Below are 13,021 nucleotides of genomic sequence, written 5' to 3' on the forward strand. Positions count from 1 at the left end.
GATTCCCTAAAATAAGCTCTTATCAGTTGGCCTCACCCTCTCTGATCCAGCCCAAAGTTATGCCTGTTGTTTAACTAACATTCTAGCACAGCTTTACCTCACTGGCTTTGCAAATTTCATTCTCTCAACTTGAATTTCTTTTTCAGACTGATATGTTAATTAATTCAGAAAGACTTTCAAATGTACTAAAAGTCAAACTTACCAGAGAAAACCCATGTGACCACTGCAGCAGTTCATCTGAGAAAAAATCCTCAAATGTATTTTCAAATAATTAGCAAGTTTGCCTAGTGAATAAATTGCATAACTCTTGTACTTTCTCCATTTATAAAATTATTTCAAAGCTAATGTAAAGTATAATAAAGAAAAAGCAAAGTCAGGGGCTTATTACATAATCAATAGAAAGGTAAAGGTAAAGGCCCTCCCGTTGATCGTCGATTTGCTCGAGCGGGCCCAGTAACGTCTCCATTGGAGACTTTGTTGTTACTGTGTCTGGCATATCGAATACTCTCGGTAGCTTGCCGGGCTCTCCGAGAGGGGTGGAGGAATCGAACTCGGGTCGGCCATGTTGGCCGCTTGTAAGGCGAACGCCCTACCTCTGTGCTATAAACAATATTGATTATTGTTATAATCAATATAACAATCCTTAAGCACAATATTTAACTTTCCCAATTTTTAAATAATATTAAGGATAGTTTCATGCGTACACTGTTTCAACATTACACCCACCACCAACATGCATGCTTACATCTCTTCAGCGATGTCCCAGGGACCATCACCCCAGCCTAAATCTTCCCTTTGCCACTGAAGTAAACACAATTCTGGAGACCAGGTCTCCAGTTCTGTTGTCTTTGGCCATTTGTTGTTCCCTTAAGTATTATTTTGATCTCACAAAGAAGAGAGAGATGGTTCTATGACCCTCACCTTTTAACTGATTTCAGTCAGAATTATACTCTCTGGTTTCATCCATTCCAAATTGTTTGATTTCATCATTTCTTATAGTGGTAGTCTTCCATTCTGTTGAAATTGTGTGTGTGTGTGTGTGTGTGTGTGTGTATATATATATATATATATATATGTATGTATATGTATATATACCATAGTTTCTTTATCTAGTTACCTATTCTTGGGCACTAGATTGTTTCCATATCTTGGCCTTTGTGAATTGTGCTTCACTAAATTTTGGGCCACAAATGACTTCTCAAAATAGTGGTTTTGGTCCCAATTAGGATACATGCTGAGATGAAAAATTTATGACTTGGATGGAAACTCAGTTCTTAATTTTGAGAAGTGTCTGTATTATTTTCCAAAGAAATTAACAAGTCAATATTTTCACAAACAGTGGATAAAGTTTTTTATTTTTCTCCTCATCCATGCCAGCATTGGTTCCTTTTTTTACTTTTCATGTGTCAGTCTAAATGGTTTGAGGTGATATCTCATTGTTGTTTTTATTTATATTCACTTATGGTGATTGATAATAAGAAATTTTCTTATTTATTATTTCTAGTTTTTAAAGTCCATATTGTTTTACAGAAAGGCTGGACTAGTGGGCATTACCACCAAGTGAAAGAATGTCCCTTTTCCACCCACATCCACGACAGCACTGGTTGCTTTTGATCTTTTGAATGTGTGCGAGTCTCTGTGGTGTGAGATGATATCTCATTGTTGTTTGGATTTGCACCTCCATGATGGCTACCAATGTGGAGCACTTTTTCATATGCATTTTGGCCATTTGTATTTCTTTTTTGAGGAAACTTCTGTTTATTTCTTCTCCCCATTTTTTTGATGAGATTGGAGGTTTTTTCTTGTAAAATTCTACTAGTGTCTTGTATAGCCTGGATATTAATCCCTTGTCAGATGGGTAATGGGTAAATATTCTTTCCCATTCTATGGGCTCTTTCTGTATTTTAGTCAATGTTTCTTTTGAAGTGCAGAAGCTTCTTAGTTTAATGCAGTCCCATTTGTTTATGTTTGCTTTCACTTGCATGGTCAGTCCTGATTCATCCTTAATGACGTTTTTAGCTTCAAGGTCATGAAGAGTTCTGCCTACATTTTCCTCTACGTACCTTATGGATTCATGTCTGATACTGAGGTCTTTAAACCACTTTGATCTGACTTTTGGGCCTGGCATTAGACAGATGTCAGAGTTCATTTTTTGCAGGTAGCTATCCAGTTTTCTCAGCACCACTTGTTGAAGAGGCTTTCCTTGTTTCACTTCACATTTCTTACTCCTTTGTCAAAGATCAAGTGGTCAAATATTTGGGGGTCTGTGACAGAATATTTGACTCTGTTGTATTTCAGCAGTTCTGTTTTAAGCCAAGTACCATGCTGTCTTCATTACTACTCCTTTGTAGTACAGTTTGAAGTTGGGTAGGGTGATGACACCCATCTTCTTTTTCCCAAGGATTGTTTTAGCTATTCATGGGGGTTTATTGTTCCATATGAATTTCAGGAGTGTTTTGTCTATTTCTTTGAAAAATGTCATAGGTACCCGATAGGGACCACATTGAATTTGTATAGTTCTTTGGGCAGTATTGCCATTTTGATAATGTTAATCCTCCCTATCCATGAGCAGGGGATGTGGCTCCATTTCCTAGTGTCCGATTTTATTTCTTGAAATGGTGTTTTGTAGTTTTCCTTGTACAGGTCCTTCATCACTTTGGTTAAGCTGATTCTGAGGTACTTGATTTTCTGAGGTATTATTGTGAATGGGATTTTTTTTAATGTCTCTTTCTTCTCTTTCATTATTTGTATATAAGAAAGCCATGGACTTTTGGTTGTTGATTTTGTAGCCTGCCACTTTACTAAACCGACCTTTTGTTTCTAGGAGCTTTTCTGTAGAATCTTTAGGGTTTTCTAAGTATAGTATCATATCATCTGCAAATAGTGATAGTTTGACCTCTTCCTTTCCTATCTGTATTCCCTTGATCCCTTTCTCTTGCCTAACTACAATGGCCAGGACTTCCAGTACTATCTTGAATAGGAGTGGTGAAAGTGGGCAACCTTATCTTGTGTCCGATCTTGGAAGGATTTTAGTTTTTCCCCACTGAAAATTATACTTGCCGTGGGCTTGTGGTAGATGGCTTTGACTATATTGAGGACAGTTTCTTTGATGCCTATTTTGCTGAGAGTTTTTATCATAAACAGGTACTGGTTCTTGTCAAATGCTTTCTCTGCGTCTATTGATATGATCATATGCTTTTTATCTTTTCTTTTGTTGATATGATGGATTATGTTGATCGATTTCCGAACATTAAAACATCCATGCAACCCTGGGATGAATTCTACTTGGTCATGGTTTATGATATTTTTGATGAGTCGTTGAATTCTATTTGCTAATAGTTTGTTGAGGATCTTTGCATCTGTGTTCATCAGGGATATCGGCCTGTAATTCTCTCTCTTTGTGGTATCTCTGTCTGCTTTTGGTATCATGGTGATATTTGCTTCATAGAAACTGTTCAGAAGTGTTTTTGATATTTCAATTTCATGGAAAAGCTTAAAGAGGATTGGGAGTAAGTCGTCTTTGAAGATTTGGAAGAATTCACTAGTGAACCCCTCTGGGCCAGGACTTTTGTGCCTGGGGATACTTCTTATTACCTGTTCAATTTCCTTGATGGTGATAAGTCTGTTCAGATATTCCAGGTCTTCTTGGTTCAGCCTTGGGAGGCTATAGGAATCTAGGAATTTATCCATTTCCCAAGGTTTTCGTGTTCTGTGGCATAAAGTTTCTCAAAGCACTCCCTGAGGATCCTTTGAATTTCTGTAGTTTCTGTTGTAATGACCCCCTTTTCATTTCTGATTTGGTTTATTAGGGTTTTCTCTCTTCCTTTCTTTGCGAGTTTCTCTAGAGGCTTATCGATCTCGTTAATCTCTGCTCTGAATTTTATTATTTCCTTCTTCCTGTTCAGGATTGGGCTAACAAACTATTAGCAAATAGAATCCAACATCTTATCAAGAAGATCATACACCATGACCAAGTAGGACTCATCCCAGGGATGCAAGGATGGTTTAACATGCGGAAATAGATCAACATAATTTATCATATCAACAAAAGAAAAGATAAATACCATATGATCATATCAATAGATGCAGAGAAAGTATTTGACAAGATACAGCACCCCTTTATGATGAAAACTCTCAGCAAAATAGACATTTTGATTGGGCTCCTTTTGTTGGTCATTCTCCAAGCTCTTAAGCTGTGAGGTTAGGTTACTTATGTGGGCTCACTCCTCCTTCTTGAGTAATGCTTGTAGAACTATAAACTTTCCTCTTAACACAGCTTTTGCTGTGTCCCATAAGGTTTGGTAATGTGTGTCCTCATTTTTGTTCATTTCCAGGAATCTTTTGATTTCCTCTTTGATTTCCTTTCTAAGTCACTTGTTGTCCAATTGTGAGCTGTTTAATTTCCAGGTGTTTGATTTAGTTTTCTATTTGTGTGTGTGATTTACTTCTAATTTCAGCGTATTGTGATCTGAGAAGATTGTTGAATACAATCTCTATCTTTTTTTTTTTTTTGCTTTTTTGGGTCACACCCGGTGATGCACAGGGGTTATTTCTGGCTCATGCACTTAGGAATTACTCCTGGCGGTGCTCAGGGGACCATATGGGATGCTGGGAATCGAACCCGGGTCGGCTGCAGTGAAAGGCATACGCCCTACCCGCTGTGCTATCACTCCAGCCCCCAATCTCTATCTTCTTAATTTTATGGAGCTATGTTTTGTGGCTCAGCATGTGGTCTATCTTGTAGAATGTTCCATGCACACTTGAGAAGAATGTGTATTCAGTCTTTGGGGATGAAGTGTCCTGTATATATCTCCTAAGTCCCTTTCTTCCATGTTTTCCCTCAGATGAAGTATGTCCTTGCTAAGCTTGAGTCTGGTTATCTATCAAGAGGTGATAAAGCGGAGTTGAAGTCTCTCACTAGTATTGTGCTGCTATTGATGTCTTTCTCCAAGTCTATGAGTAGTTGATTTAAGTACTGTGCTTGTCCCTCAGATAATAAGAAATTCTTAATATACCTATTGGTCATCTGTATATCTTCTTTAATGAACTGTCAGTTCATCTCTTCTCATTTTTTGATGGAAATATTTATATGTTCTTTGCTAAGTTTTAGTAGCACTTTAAATATTTTTGATTTAAAATCCCCCATATAGTCAAACAATCCTAAGAAAGAAGAGATGAAAGTGTTTTCTTTATCCAACTTTAAATTATACCACAAAGCTATAGTAATTAAGATCCTGTGGTAGTGAATAAGGGCAGATTCTCAGATTATTGTAATAGACTTGAGAGCCCAGAGACAGATGCTGAGGTATGTCATCAACTAGTCCTCAATATAGATGCTAGGAGTATGAAATGGAGAAAGATGTCCTCTCGACAAATGATGTTAATAAAAGTGGTCAGTTACATGTAAAAAACATGAACTCAGACCCATATCTTATACCTTAAACAAGTCAATTCAAAATGAATTAAAGACCTCAATATAAGATTTCAGTTCATCAATTATATAGAAAAATCATAGAAGAATCCTTTTTGAAGTTGAACTTTGCATCATCTCCAGTGACTCAATGCCACTGACCAAGCAAACAAAAGTAAAAATAAACAACTGGGGTTATATAAAATTAAGTTCTGGACCACAAAGAAATAGTGACTAGAATAAAATGACTCTTTGTAGACTGGGAGGAAATATTTGCCCATAAATGAGCAATATTTTAACTTAAGATTTAATAAATCTTTTAATAACGTTTTGGTGAGAATTTTCTAAGTTTATACTGTAACAGACTATTCTGAGGGCTGCCAGGGGATGGCCCCGATGGCTCTTCCCCTGGCTGCCCAGGTTCTGGGCGACCCAGGCCCTGAGGCAGTTGGCAGAGAAAGCAAGGACCAAGCTGGTTAATTGATCAGCTGCCGTTTATTCCTTTCTCATCCCAGTTCGCTCCTGTCTCTCTCTCTCTCTCCTTCTCTCCCAGGCCCCAATCTGGAATCCCTCTCTCCTGGCTCTGGATCTTGATCTTGATCTTCACGCCCCAGACCACTCTTACAGTCTCGTTAAATCCCCAAACCATGAGAGGCTGGGCTTACACATAGGTGTGGTCACAATCAATAGGGATAAATTCTTTCCCTCAGGGTATGCTGCCTCTAGGACAGATTCTCTTTCAGCAGGATGACCCACCCAAGGGCGGAATCCCATGGGTGTGTTTCTCCTCTCCTTGTTCAACAAACATATAAGCATTCCTATATTAATCATTTTGTATGGACACAGTAAGAGATGCATTAAACTTATAGAATTGCTCTTCTGGGCTCATCTCAATCTCAGACTACAGTGCTCATGCCAGATTAGTCTTTCCTATCCCTAGCAGGGTCCTAGTCTTGTTGTTGCTTTTGGATTATGACAGATTTGTCCATGATCAAACTCTTAACTTAGTTAAGAATTGTGGCACTTTGACCAGGCCCATCTCGATGCCAGGGTAGCATATACCTCTTGCCCTGGTTCCATCCAAAGCCTCGTCGGGACCCTGCTTTGGGCGGCTCTAGGAAATGAGGGCACTGATGCTTAGATTGAGAAAGAAGATGCCCGGGAATGAATAATATTCAAAGCTAATTAAATCCCAAGTTACAAAAGCACAATATTAATTGTCTTCTTGTGTCTATACAAAAGGATATTGCCTTAAAGTAAACTATTCAAAAGACATACAGAAAGGAGAAAGGCAATATTAACTTATAATACAAGTTCAGTGTCCTAGAAAGATCTAACCTTACAAATTAACAGAATGGGTTTAGGGGAAAAAGCTGATTAACAGGTTGGGGAAGAGAACATAGAGAAGAGGTTACAGACAAACAAAAGAATGGGAGCACTTTGATGGGTGTGACCCGATAAACCTAAGCTCCTTGTGGGAAGAGAGAAAGGACAAAGCAATTGTACCCCACAGTTTACTACATGAAAGAAAGCAATATTTGTGAAGTTTTGTTCATTCTCTAAAGTACGATTCCAATTCTAATCCCTGTTCCCTTCCCTATGAAACTGCTGGACCAGTAATTCAAATAGTAATTTCATCATTTTGAAATCTCTTATAAATCCTAAATCCTTTTTTTTATTCTGTAGTGAAAACATTGAATTTTTTTTGATGTTCTATAGGAAGTGCTCCAACTCTTCCAACTCTTCCTGTGATTGTAGCACCTTTATCACTTTAATGTCTATGTTCCTATTTTGTGTTTCTGCTTGTTTCAGATTGACTTCTGAATAGATTAATTTAATGCTAAGGCAGTCAATGTGCCCATTTTCTTTTACCTGGGGACGTTTTTGTTCTTTTTTTTTCTGCTTGTTTTATTTATTCTGTGTACTCTGTCTTTCTGCTGAAGTAGTAGTGAAACTTATGTAGGTCTCTCTGGCTTTTTGCCTAGAATTGAGCAATTCTCAGATTGAATTTACTTGAAAAAAATCCCTTATCTGCACAGAAGTTATTGACTTGCTACTGCACTTCCTATGATATATGATCAAAAAGTGCCTGTAGCTGCATCAGCCTGGGGCTTTGCTTTTTAACCATGTCATGGCTTGACAGCACATGAGGATTTTATATTCATGAAAGCCAAACTTCATACTCAATAGAGTTAAGAAGGAATCAGTGTTTGATGAAATATGATTACTTCAAGCCTTTGCTTACTGAAGACTGTTAATTCACTCAAAAAATATTGAGTATCAGTCACTAAATCCCAGAGACACAAAGACCAATAACAAAGAAATCACTGGCTCATAAAGGCATAGCAAAGAAATAAACCAATTAAAATGCAGGATAAGTAATATAGCTGAGACCATTCTAGGGCTTGTAGCATTTAAGTCAGATGTACCGTTCTCTAAAGAGTCTGTTTTCTTTGTTTATACCCATCTTAGATATTTTTAATTTTTTAAATTCAGTTGTAGTTTAGGTAACATGGTATAATAGTATTAAATTTTATGATTTTTTCTTATTTGTTTGTGGAAAGGATTGAGCACAACCTGTAGTGCTTGGGAGCTACTCCTAGCTCTGTGCACAGGAGTTGCTCCTGTGGGTGATAAGGGAACTAGGCAGTCCAGGAAACAATTCCTGCGAGCCACAGGATGGTAAAATTTCTTTTCTATAGAACCTCATTATCTAATGCTTCCATTGCATGATTTTATTTCCATTTCTACCTTAAAAAAAACAAAATACACCCCCCAAAACCTATGCATTTTCTAGAGAATGCATTATCTTATGATTTTTAAGTAAGAATTTGAGACCAAAGAACATATTTGCAAATAATAATCCATACAAGCACCTTTTTCACTCAAAAAGTGACAGGACATAATTGAGGAAATAGGGCTCCTGGAGAGACAGTGCTTTAATTCCAACTCTGATCATTTCCATCTCAAAGGATTTGTAAAAGTTATTAATATCTCAGTGCTTTAGTGACATTATTCACATATTTATTAATGAAGTCTACTTCTTAGAATTGTTGAAAATATTAAATGAAGTCATTGTGAGTAATGTCTAAAGTCTAGTAAGACCTTAATAAATGATAGTTCCTACCGCTGGTGCTACTCCCACTATTCCACTGCTGTGTTGGGTTCTAGAAGATTATGTAACCCTAGTGTCTAATACAAGTGCTTAGTACACGATGGGTAGTTCTCAATGCCGCTGCCTTTAATACATACTAAAGTCATACCAATACACAGGCAAAATTATTCTAAGATATGGTTTGACTGCACAAGTATTAGTTCTTTACAGTCAGTAACAGTCTGAATAGGCCAATGTTTGTGATTTGATTGGTTGGTGTCTTTGCTAATTTACTTGTGAATTATTTTGAAAAATACATGTCTATAAGTATTATGGGACCATGCTTTTGTTTACTTAAAGGTAGTTTAGGCAACCACCTGTAATAACGACTCTAGCTTTGTCAACCAAATGTGCAACAGAAAAAATTCCTACTTAAAGGATTCTTAGACTATCATAATCTTTAAAATTATTCACATTACTTAGCAAATAGTCCAGTTAAAAACTAACCTTGTATAGGAATTCCCTATATATACTTAGACAGGCAACAAGAAATCATGAAAGTATGCTGATGTTAGATTTAATCAACTACCAGTCATGGAATTCATTTTCTTATCACTCTGCTTCAGGAATTTCTATTTTCCTCTAATTCTGACAGGTCAGACATTTCCTGCAACTCATTTAATTGACTTTAATTTATGATTCATATTCAATAATCATGACTCCAAATTAATAGATGCATTGAAAAGAATCACAGCATAGCAAGTGGGCATTTAAGAACATCTTAGTACTACTTGTCAGGTCTCATGGCACTTCCCACTGAAATCTCAACTCTGATACAACTGAAAGAGGTGGGCCATTGAAAAATCTTATTAAACATCCGGACATTATGAAACATAAAGTCTCTGAGACAGATGTAATCATAATTTGCACTAACTTTGCTCTTTTAAGGAAGGTCATGTATGCCAATGGTGCAAGTACGAATACATACAAATTTTAAAACTACCTCGACCTCATGTAGCAGGGAACTGGTCCCTGGCAATAGCATCTTCTCTGACTCTTATTGTAGCATTGCTCTGACAAAGAAAGGATTGTTAAAATCCAAACAGGGAGCATGTGCTGCTTGAGAGAACAGTAACAGGGATTAAGGGGCATGAAATGCAAGTGTGCACTTGTAATGAAATTGCCCTTACTTACTGCCTGGTTAGTACTCATGGTGATTGCCATGGTATGTCTCTGTGATCAATCTCAGAATAATGAAAAATAGCAACAAGCCTTAACGTTTCAGGTAGCTTATATCAGGAGTGGATAGAAGTATTTTCAAGGCTGAGGTCGTAATGATAGAATTCCTGATGCAGAGAATAGCAATTGATGCTTATTCATGAATAAAGAATGGGTTCTTCGGGTGAAAGATAGATTAGCTGGAGGAGTTCCTACACATAGGTATCAGCAATTGAATGTCTCTGCCCAAATGTCAATGTGAACTGTGCTTCTAAACAGTCCATGTTTTGGAGAGATTGTATCATTTGGTCGCAGGAGAGGCATGGGGAGTAGTATAGCTATAATGTAGGTGAGAGTCAGGATAGAGAAAACATTTTCCAGAATTGAATTTGACTGCACACACACACACACACACACACACGCACGCACGCACGCACGCACACACACACACACATGCATTCTCGTGCATGTCTTCAATTACCTCATGAAATGGATCCTACTTTTAGGTATTTACTCTAAGATAATACTAACTTATGGTGCAAAGGTTTAATTATAAAGCTACTTAATACTGTACTTTCTAACTTAAAGAGAAAAAGTACAGATTACCTATATGAATAACAATAAAAATTAGTTACATAAATCATAACAAGTCATGTAATACAATAGCATGTAGGAAAATAGATGCTCATAGACATTTATGGGCAGGAACCATTTTATAAAATATTAAACACATTTATTTATACGGAGCGGATGGTAAGAATGCATGTAAAATATGAATAGAAATGTATTGGTTGATAGGTGTGTGTTTTCAAGAGTCAGGCAGCGCTCTATCTCGTTCATTGCCTGTGTTCAGTGGTCTCGCGCAGCTCCCCCCCCCCGGGGAAGTCAATGGTGATGGGCAGGCGAAGGATGAAACAAGGGCCAGGCTGGTCCATATCAACAGTAGTTTATTCCAATCTTCACCCCCCTTTTGCTTCTTTCTCTCAAGCCTGGGCCCCTCTCACTTCTGACTCTGCCCTCTGTAGCCTGAGCCCGCTCCGACCTTACAGTCTTAGTTTATATAGCAATCACATAGGAAGGTGACACAGAGGTAGGTTGAACATTAACAAATCAACAAAGAGAGGTAAGACCACTCCTCCAGGAGATCAACTCAAGGATAAAATCTCATCTAAAGAGATGACTCCAGATTACTAGGAGATTCGCTCAAGGGTGGGATCCCAACAAGGGCGTGTTCTTTCCTCAGCTAGTAATCTACTTAAATAGTTGTAGTAAATCTACTTCTAATATTTCTAGCAATGTCATTCTGTATGAGCACAGTAAGAGATATAAACTTACAGTTTGGTTCTTCCTGAGGACATCTCACTATATATTCTGTAGTCCTTCAGGCCAGGTTAGTCTTCCTAGCCCCAGCAGGGTCCGAGTCTCGTCATTACTTACTTTTGGATCATGACAGCATTTGTTCATGATCATGCCCTCAACTTATAGTTTAGTATTGTGGCACATTCCAATGCCAGGGTAGCTCACAGCTTGCACTGGGTCTATTCAGTCCCTTGTCAGGACGCTGCTTTTCGGGTGCTAGGAACTAAGGGCAACTGAGTCAAGAAAGCATATGCCCAGGAGTAAATATTATTCGGAGTCAATCAACTCCCAAGTTACAAACCATAATATTAACTGTCTTCCTGTGTCCACACAGAAAGGACATGGATTTAAGGTAAACTATTCAAAAGACATAAGGAGAGGAGAAAGGCAATATTAACTTATAATACAAGTTCAGTGTCCTAGAAAAATCTGACCTTACAAATTAACAGAATCTGATTAGGGGAATAAGCTGATTAACTGTTTGGGAAAGAGAGCATAGAGAAGTAGTTACAAATAAACAAAAGAATGAGAGTGACTCAGGAGCACTGGGATGGGTGTGACTCAATAAACCTAAGCTACCTGAGGAAGGACAAAACAGTGTTATCCTACAGATAGGTTTTAGTTAATTGTAGCACAGCGGGTAGGGGTAGGGCGTTTGCCTTGCACGCAGCCAACATGGCCTACCTGAGTTCAATTCCTCTGCCCCTCTCAGAGAGCCCGGCAAGCTACCAAGAGTATCTCACCTGGCAAGTTACCTGTGAGATATTCAATATGCCAAACACACAATCACAAATCACAAATCATCCTGTTAATCGTCGATTGCCTCGAGCAGGCCCCAGTAACGTCTCCTTCATCCTAGCCCTGAGATTATATTCAAGGCTCTTTAGGAGAATAAGACCCATCATTGTTACTGGTATTTGGCATATTGGGTACGACACAGGGAGTTTGCCAGACTCTGCCGTGTGGGCAGGCTACATTCAGTAGCCTGCCAGTTTGTCCAAAGTAGGGATGAGATAATAAGATTTCATAATAGGATGTCACGTGGCCGCGAATGTGGCCGCGCGGTTCCAGGAGCTGGTTTTTATAGTCTCTGAGTCTTGGCCGTTGATGGGATTACACGGTGCCAGTCTCCTGCCCCCGCGCCTGACTGTCCTCACCACTGAGGCCCCTTGGAAGGGAACGGGTTGAGCTTTCCTCACCACCCCGACCAGGGCTCCAGCAGCCAAAGGCCTCCAGGACCAGCCACCATCATGCTGAGACCACTCTCCACACACATGAAGGTACTGGCAGAGGGACAAAGTCACGCAGGTTTCGGGGCCAAGATCTCCAAGCCTACTCGGATTTGGGCCGAGCATCCTCCACCCAGATCCTCCAAATTCCAGTAGGCGGGGGTCACACTCACCAACTGGCCCCCTGGCGCCGTGTAATACCAAACACAGTAACAACAAAGTCTCACATTGGAGACATTACTGGGCCTGCTAGAGAAAATCGATGAACAACGGGAGGACAGTAGTTTTTTAATAACATAAGTAATTGCATTGTTTTCATAATAAGAAAACTTTGTTGTTCATCCACAGAAAAATATTAAAATATAATTAAAAGTAAATATGAATCAACTGTAATTCATCATATGATGGAGATTTAAGTTTTTATCTTAACAGAGGTAAATTTCTTTTCATAAGCTTTAAACAGAAGAAAAAATTGACAGAGCTACACCGTAAATTCTGTCAATTCAAGGAGGTCCTTTGTCACTGCTGTACTTACTCCATAGTGATAAATTTTCACTTTCCAAGCACACCCCGATGGTCATCAACTTGTGTATTCCTTCCTGTCCTCAAATTACCTTTTCTCATCCATCCTTACAGATGCTAAGCATCCATCAAGACCCAGTTCAAACCCTGCTTGCTAAAACTTGCTCTAATTCTCCTTATTCAGGATTA

The 13,021-nt window shown here is 38.5% G+C and overlaps 1 protein-coding gene across 1 annotated transcript in view; it reads left to right on the plus strand.

Moving 5' to 3' along the window:
* Positions 1 to 7,238, plus strand: part of LOC130017204 (serine/threonine-protein kinase PLK1-like) — a 105,924-nt gene extending 98,686 nt beyond the window's left edge. Inside the window, exon 3 of the mRNA XM_056107902.1 lies at positions 7,223 to 7,238. Coding sequence (XP_055963877.1) covers positions 7,223 to 7,238 — 16 coding nt within the window. The remainder of the gene's footprint in view (positions 1 to 7,222) is intronic.
* The last annotated feature ends 5,783 nt before the right edge of the window (positions 7,239 to 13,021 follow it).

Source organism: Sorex fumeus, unplaced genomic scaffold, assembly GCF_029834395.1.
Source record: "Sorex fumeus unplaced genomic scaffold, SorFum_2.1 ptg000183l, whole genome shotgun sequence".
NCBI lineage: Eukaryota > Metazoa > Chordata > Mammalia > Eulipotyphla > Soricidae > Sorex > Sorex fumeus.